Raw genomic sequence first — 8,415 nt, forward strand, 5'->3', positions numbered from 1 at the left:
CAAAAAATAAGAGAAAAGCAAGTTAAGTCCAAACCAAAAATCTCTTATAAAAGAAAGACAACTGCTCGACAAAATAACTAATTGTTATACACACACACATATATATACATACACACATACACATACACATACACATACACATACACATACATATATATATATATTACACACACATATATATACACATATATACATATATACATATATATACACACATATATATATATATATATATATATATAAGTTAGTGCCTGGGCTATGTTATACAGAATCTTTTTTATAGACAAAGACCAAGGGGCTCAATAGAAATTTTCCAAAAAAAAGTCTAACAATTACACTGACAAAAAAAACCTTACACATTAGGTTCCTCATTGTCTGCTATTTCTCCATCTCCCTTTGTGTCCTTCTGTCTGTAATATAGACGGACAAAAAGACATGGCTTATTAGTGAAAATTGACAATTGTAAAAGAATAGCAGTGACATTAGCAAAACAATTGCTATGACATCACTTACAAGGTTTTAATCAGGCCCCTAAAGTTATCAATTGTGAGGCCCATGTCTTTGCACCTCTCTAGAAGTCCTTTATTGTTGTTTAGTACTGTGTTGATCTGAAAAGAGAGCATTCTCCTTGAGTTCTGTTTATAATATTCAGCAACAATGGACATTAAAGTTTGCTTGCACATGCTTACAGTACTAGTTGTTATTGGCTCATGCCAGTATGCGGCAAAGCACGACACCACTTCATTCTTCAGCGATTCTGGATAGGATAATCTCCTCCTACAGACGCCACTCTGTAAAACAGACGTCTTTAACGACACTACATACAAGCACATACAGCACACCCATTTAGAAAACAAAGTCTACTGTCTCACCTTTATATCTTTCTTGACCACTTTTGGTAGGGGAGAATTTATTTCAGAGTCAGTATCCTCCTCCTCACTTTCCCATTCCTCCTCCTCCTCCTCGTCGAGATCAAATTGACAGATTGCCTTCTCGGGAGTTTCAAGATTCAATCCCAGGTCAGAGAATAGTTCGCCTAATGGTTAAGGAGGTGCAATTGTAATTGAAAGATTGCAAGTGCAAATCTCTGACAAACAAGTACCACTGAGGTAGCCTAAGCAAGGTACCGCCCCCAAGCACTGCTCTCTGGGTGCTGAATAGCTTCGCCCTGCTGTGCTATGGTGTGTAAACAATGGCAATCACTTTCACTTTAGCATACCCATCACTATACATTGACTCTACTCAATTTACAGGCAATTTACCTGTCTCTTCCTCCGTATGCTCTTCCTGGGGAGGTACCGTGGGAGCTGGAGCTTGTTGTGCCTCAATTTCCATTGCAGATAAAGGCAGCGGTCCTGGAGGCACGTCCTCTTCTTCGGAAGACTCAAAAATCAAGCGTGACCTCCGTGCTGGCCTGGTGATCTCATGCTCATCTTCTAAACACGGCTGACCGGTTTTGGCCTGGGGATGCTTCCCCATGCCTAATGCCTGCTCCACAAAATTACGGCTGCGGTGGACATCCTGGATGTCAGGGTCTGCGACATAAAACCGGTCAGCCGTGTCTATAGTATGACACATGAGACGGGCCACCAAGCGCCGGTGATCCGGTGGCAAGTTCCTCTCGATCTGTGAACAAGACAAAACAATTTCTGTGCAGACAATACTGAGCCATATTCTAAAATCTTTACCATTGACTTTGACTTACTGAAACTTTTACTTACGCAAGTAGACACTGCTGTCCGTATATCAGAAATGGTAAACGAGCGCTGCATACCATTCCCTTTACATGTTTGCCTGACTAGATCGCCTAATTTGTAAAAAGGCTGTCCGGACGAGGAAAAAAAAAAATGTTTCTGGCCTCCTGCTGTGACCTGCCAGAAAGGGTCTCAGGTCTTCAAATTGGGTCAGCCAGGAATGCTCCCTCAGGCTGAGGGTGATGTATGCCCTCCCATATGTACCAGATGTTTTGTGGCTTGCAACCTAAGGAAAGGACAGAGTGGCTTAATAAACATGATGGTACACATCAGGTGTATTTTCTGTATGGAGTGTAAGCATAATCAATCCATTCATCCATTTTCCAAACCGCTTATCCCACTAGGTTATGGGAGGCCTGGAGCCTATCCCGGAAGCAATGGGCAGTAGGCAGGGAACAACCCAGGATGGGGGTCCAGCCCATCGCAGGCCACACACACACCATTCACGCACACATGCACTTCTATGGGCAATCTAGCATCTCCAATTAGCCTCAGCATGTTTTTGGACTGTGAGGGGACACCAGAGTACCTGGAGGAAACCCCACGATGATATGGGGAGAACATGCAAACTCCACACACATGTGACCAAGGCGGAGAATCGAACCCATGTCCCAGAGGTGTGAGGACACAGTGCTAACCACTGCACCACCATGCCGCCCCCTGTAAGCATAATTTCTACACAAATTTAAAATAGGCAAAAAATTACAGTATAAACAATGTTTTGGATACTCACAGAAATCACTACCCTGTTTTCTTGCACCTTGGCGTTCTTAAACTCAGCCAGTGTCATGTTTATTATGACACTGGCTCTGTGCCCAGTAAGTATATATAAGTAGGTGGCGATAGCGCCAATGCAAGTATTCCTTCTCTTAATGGAGTAGTGGGCTCCAGCCAGAGCATCTGTAATCAAAATACAGTAAGTGACAAAAAAAAAAGTTAAGCACCCAGACAGAGTAGTGGAAAATAAATGAATCTGCACTTGGTGAAAGGTTATGTGACTTTCACTGCAATGATTATTGTATCAAATCAAGCAGACAACAATGTTGGTAGTATGCATACACTAATTTCAGTTAAATTTACATTTGGAAACCATGAGCATAACATTGACAAGTTTTACCTATGTGTTTTTCATTCTATGGCTTTCAACTTACCAAGAGTTGCGGGGATTTCACCCCTTAACTCTGTTGCCAGAGCTACCAGTTCCTCCCTTCGCGGCATCCTCTCTCTTTTTTCATCCCTCACCCCCTGCCTGTGACTAACTATGCTTTTCGAAAGGACCCGAACCTGATACTTAATGTGCCGTTCTAGTCCTTTTAAAAATTTTTGGCCCAATTTAACGACCGGCGGATTATCATTTATAACGAATTGGAGGAATTTTATAATAGCCAATAAATAATTTTTTGTGGTAGTAACTTTAAATTTAAGATTTAGGTTCTCGATCCAAGAATTAATTCTGCTTGGATTGTTTACAAATTTCAAATTGGCAGGGGCTGGCTCTTCGGGTCGATTCCACATATAGTCAATGAAATTTTTAATGTAGCCCAATTGTTGCTTTCCATTTTCTCTCTCTCGTTTTGTGCTATTTATCCTGTAAAGGGTGCTCTTGAATTTTGACAGTACATTTTCTAAAGGAGAAAAGAGAAATAAATCATAGAAATTGAATCGAAGCCATTCTAAGGTATGCCATGATATCCATCCATCCATCCATTTTCCACTTATCCTATTCAGGGTCACAAGGGGTCTGGTTTTAAAGACTAAGGGTACAAGGCACAGAACTGCCCTGTACAGGGAACCAATGTTATCATAGGACACTCTCACACACGATTAACTCACACATGCACCCCTATGGGGAAATTAAGTAACTCAAATTAGCCTCAGCATGTTTTTGCACTGTGGGGGGGAAACCGGACTGCCTGGAGGAAACATGCAAACTCCGCACACATATGACCCAGGAAGAGACTCGAACCCAGGGCCCAGAGGTGTGAGGCAACAGTAATAACCATTGCACCAACATGCACCCCATAATCGTATTCTTACCATCAAAATTAACCTTATGGGCCAAAGGCCGTGTGCTGCTCCCTTCACTCAATATGTCAACTTCGCGCTGTAGGCGCTTGACTTCGGCTCTAAGGTCGGTGATTTCATCCACCTTTTCTCGTTTGCTTTTATTGAATTCTCGAAGTGCTGCTTTGGCTTGGTTTTGTTTTGCCTGTTTTACCTGATTTTTGGGAAGAGGTAATCTGGATGACTTGCAGACAATGCAATATTATGAGAATACACTTTACAAAATATAATTCAATTAATTCTTATATAGTGCCTTTCACATCCCAACATGTTTTACATGGATGTGTTGTCATGCATTCCAACATCATTAAAGGGAGTACTAAAAGATGAGGGAAGGAAAGAAATTACCATTGACTTTAGTTCTTCACCTGACAGGTTATGACCCAAGGCCAGGTGCCTGTCAACGCGGACCAGTTCCTTTGCCTGACATTCTGGCATAGGACAATTGACAGGTCCAGAATAACGGGAGCTCCAGACGCTGGTGACGAGGCGGCGCTCCACTGGAGATTCGATGTTATGGATTTGCCTCAGGTGCATTGACACATTAAAATATGAGACGTTGCACAGCGGGCAGGCATTCTTAATCCTGGGCATTATTCTGAAGAGAACAAAAAAAACATTTAATCGTTCACAACGAATTAGAAAAATGTTGCAAATTGAAAAACATTAAGTTGAATATTTCTTGGGATTGCATTTCGTGCATGCCAAATTTCAGAACCTTTGATTATACGGTTAAGTCGTAACGCCCCCCCAGCTTCGTTTGAGGCATTTTTTTTTTTTTTTTAAAAAGTCCCCATTTACTTCCATTGCCTATTTTAGCAAACTGAAACGCCCACTGCTGCTCTGTGCTGAGGGCTGCACTCATGAAACTTGGCACACTCATTCATACATGTATGCAGTTTGTGTATGGGAAATTTCAGCCCCCTAGCTTTTACAGTTTGCATACTTAACATGAACCATTGACAGCAGCTCATACAAGAGACAGTATGGAAAACTTTGACACTGATTGAACATTAAACAATCTTTAAGTTGCAATGAACAAAATTACAACAAATTATATATATATATATAAAAATAATTTAACTAAATTAAGATAAATAAAATTGAAGGTCGAACTCTCCTGGCATCACTGCTGCAGCCTGACAAGTAATAAGACAAAAAAAGAGAATTCAGTATGTGTGCGTGGTGTATTTTATATATTATATTACATACACATATATTACATACATATACACACGCACACACACACTGTTAAATTGATGCTATGACAAGAACTTTAATACCTTTTTAGTTTTATATATTGGTGTGACTTACTTTAAGCCTTGCCAGTTGAGGCCTGCTGGGTTTGGGGGATCTCTTCTTCATCACCATCAGCTGGAATATGAAGACATAGACTCATAATTTTGACAAATCACCATCACCATTTTATCAGCTATGCTTTGTCACTTGCATGTATCACATTGAACAGGGGGAAGATTATTAAAATGCACTTTTGAATGTGTATATATCCAAGACAATACATTGGTGTGACATACCTTCACTCTCTTCGGGTGAGCTGGCAGTTGTATCCCCATCAACTGGAATATGGAGACATAAAATTATTAATGTGACAATCACCAAAAAAATTAATTTGATTAATTTGATCGGCTTCGTCACTTACATGCGTCTCGTGGCAAATTTGGCGTGACATCAACAGATGTGTCGTTCACATTTACGTCTCTCTCAGCCATTATATTGCCTGCCTCAGATAACAAAGCATTACATTATTCTTAATGGATTGGGGAAGATGGTGGCACAGGAGGTAGTGCTTTCGTTCGGCAACTGGAGGGTACAGGTTCGAGCCCTGGTTCCTCCTGACCCCATCAAAGTGTCCTTGAGCAAGACACTGAACCCCAAATTGCTCCCGGTGAGCAGGTTGGCACCTTGCATGGCAGCCTCCGCCACCGGTGTGTGAATGAGTGTGTGGATGGATGGGTGAATGTGAGGCATGAAATGTAAAGCGCTTTGAGTACTCGTAGGAGTAGAAAAGCGCTATATAAATGCAGTCCATTTACCATTTTGAAACGTTCGAAATCCATAATCATAATATACAAGCGCACGAATTACAGATTAGTGCAAGAATACTACATTTACACTTCACTGTTCATTCGGAATAAACTGAATTGTAAATAACACGTATACACATGCATATGTGCTGGCATTTCTGTCATTCAGATTAAGACTGGAGTCTATAGCTTACAAAAAGCACACTTACGCAGCAGCAAAAGTGCAGCCAGCTCCTTAGAATGTACACTTTCAGAGGCATTTTGAATTATCCTTCTATGTTGCTCCTACGTGGAGTTATACACTAATTGAAGGTGTGTGCTGCTGCCTAGACAACCATTAAGTGCACTCAGCCTGCACGTACCAGCCTGGAGTTTTAAGTCTTAGACAGATAATGTTCAGCCAATGCAAATCGGTAATACTAGGTTTAAAATGATTATGCGATTATAATATAATATTCTGTTAGGCGTGCGCTCATAAAACGTTAGAGACTTGTTCATACATTCACGCAGTTCGTGCGTGCCAAATTTCAGAACCCCAGATCATAAGGTTAAGTCGTAACACCCCCTCAGCTTAGTTTAAGGCATTTAAAAAAAATAAAATAAAAAAAATAATAAAATCGCCATTTACTTCCATTGCCTATTTTAGCAAACTCAAATACCCACTTTCGAAACCCATAATCATAATATACAAGCGCACGAATTACAGGTTAGTGCAAGAATACTACATTTACACTTCACTGTTCATTCGGAATAAACTGAATTGTAAATAACACGTATACACATGCATATGTGCTGGCATTTCTGTCATTCAGATTAAGACTGGAGTCTATAGCTTACAAAAAGCACACTTACCTTGTAGCGCAGCAGCAAAAGTGCAGCCAGCTCCTTAGAGTTTTCCAACAGGTGTAAAAGTGCATTCCCTGACCCACGGTATGTTAATTTCCATCCGACCAATGAAAGATAAGTTGCAAGGCAGATTTAGCCCAACCTCGTGCCCAACCAAAACCCTCGGCTAATTAAATGTTGTGAATTCCCACGTGAAATTTTTATGACATGGAGCACAATTAAGATCGCTAGGGTGAATTTTACTTGGATACCTGGGGAAAAGCACAAGGAGTCTGATATGGACAGAAAGAGCACAATGTCTACTGTCAGATGCATTTTGAATCATCCTTCTAACTGGTTCCTGTGTGAAGTTAGAGCCTAATTGATGATGCCTGCTCTGTGCACTCAGGCTGCACGGCTGACTGCACACAAAGTTATAGCCGATTAAAAAATCAATACTGCGAACTCTGTGACACACCAATATTCAGGCTTAAACTCCACAGCAAAGTACAAATTTAAAAGACTACTGAAAGTTGTCTGAAAGAGCTACACTAATGAAACTTGGCAGGTTTATTCACACATATCCACATTTTGTCTCCGCCAAATTTCAGATCTCTAGTCTGTATGGGCGAGCTCTGAGACCCCGTAAAGTAACCTGCCCCCTTTCTCCATTCACTTACATTAGGAACTTCATGTAAAGCTCCACCAAACATGTTCTGTAAGGCGTGCGCTCAGAAAACTTTACACTCTCACTCCCACATGCATCTAGGTAATGAATGCCAAATTTCAGAACCCTAGATTATACGGTTAAGTCGTAACGCCCCCCCAGCTTCGTTTGAGGCATTTTTTTTTAAAAGTCCCCATTTACTTCCATTGCCTATTTTAGCAAACTGAAACGCCCACTGCTGCTCTGTGCTGAGGGCTGCACTCATGAAACTTGGCACACTCATTCACACATGTATGTAGTTCATGTGTGTGAAATTTCAGCCCTCTCGGTCACAGGGGTCAGCCACAAGACCCCCTAAAGTGACCCTGCACCCTTTCCCTTCCGAAACCATTAAAAACATAAAGTCACAGGTCCCTCAGATATGTTCTGCAAGAGCTACACTAATGAAACTCGGGACATCAGTACCTACATAAATATAGTTTGTGCTCGCCAAATTTCAGAACCCTAGATTATACGGTTAAGTCGTAACGCCCCCCCAAATGTTACTAAATGTCTCACCACGTGCTTCTGCATACACAAAACAGCGCCACACCCATTTTTCAGCCGAGCCTTGCCCTCGCTGCAGAGTGTTACATTTTTGTATCAATTTGTGGAGTGGAGACGTGCCGTTGCCAAGACAACCATGAACTTAGCTCATGCAGCTACTCTCAGAGACCGATAATATTCAGACTATGCAAATCTGTAATTGCTGAGTTTGAAAAAAATTTTTTTAAAAGTAAATAATTATACTTCTACCAGGTCTGCACTCATGATACCGTATTTCACCAAACACGTGTCCAGTATGTCCACACCAAACTTTAGAAACCCTAGCTTGTACGGCTCAGCCGTGACCCCCCTCGAAGTAGTTTGAGGCCTAGTCATGAACAGTGCAGCGACTCACGATAAATGTCACACTCGTTTTTAATTAAGGAGGCATATTTGTAATGAATCTGTATAGATAGAATTAAAGAGCAGACCGTCTACTTTTAAGCACACTTCAAAGCATCTTTCTAGGGCACTG

General features: G+C 41.2%; 1 protein-coding gene and 1 long non-coding RNA gene across 3 annotated transcripts; both read right to left on the reverse strand.

The window, feature by feature from the left end:
• Positions 1–241: 241 nt before the first annotated feature.
• LOC125704485 (uncharacterized) lies at positions 242–4,248 on the reverse strand. The gene is made up of 9 exons (XM_048970073.1): positions 4,167–4,248; positions 3,792–3,972; positions 2,906–3,379; positions 2,488–2,654; positions 1,722–1,980; positions 1,263–1,626; positions 873–1,036; positions 514–791; positions 242–410 (listed from the first exon to the last, which is right to left on the reverse strand). The coding sequence occupies exons 5-9, from the start codon at positions 1,770–1,772 to the stop codon at positions 353–355; spliced, it is 915 nt and encodes a 304-aa protein (XP_048826030.1). The 5' UTR covers positions 1,773–1,980; positions 2,488–2,654; positions 2,906–3,379; positions 3,792–3,972; positions 4,167–4,248; the 3' UTR covers positions 242–352.
• Positions 4,249–4,841: 593 nt separating this feature from the next.
• On the reverse strand, positions 4,842–6,864 carry LOC125704884 (uncharacterized). Of its 2 annotated transcripts, none has more exons than XR_007381272.1 (5): positions 6,716–6,864; positions 5,479–5,556; positions 5,354–5,395; positions 5,133–5,192; positions 4,842–4,957 (listed from the first exon to the last, which is right to left on the reverse strand). It is a non-coding gene; the product is annotated as an uncharacterized LOC125704884 (long non-coding RNA). The 2 variants fall into 2 exon arrangements; XR_007381273.1 differs by having other exon boundaries at positions 5,479–5,560; positions 6,716–6,857.
• Between the last annotated feature and the right edge of the window lie 1,551 nt (positions 6,865–8,415).

The sequence above is a fragment of the Brienomyrus brachyistius genome, chromosome 12 (assembly GCF_023856365.1).
Source record: "Brienomyrus brachyistius isolate T26 chromosome 12, BBRACH_0.4, whole genome shotgun sequence".
Taxonomy (NCBI): Eukaryota; Metazoa; Chordata; class Actinopteri; order Osteoglossiformes; family Mormyridae; genus Brienomyrus; species Brienomyrus brachyistius.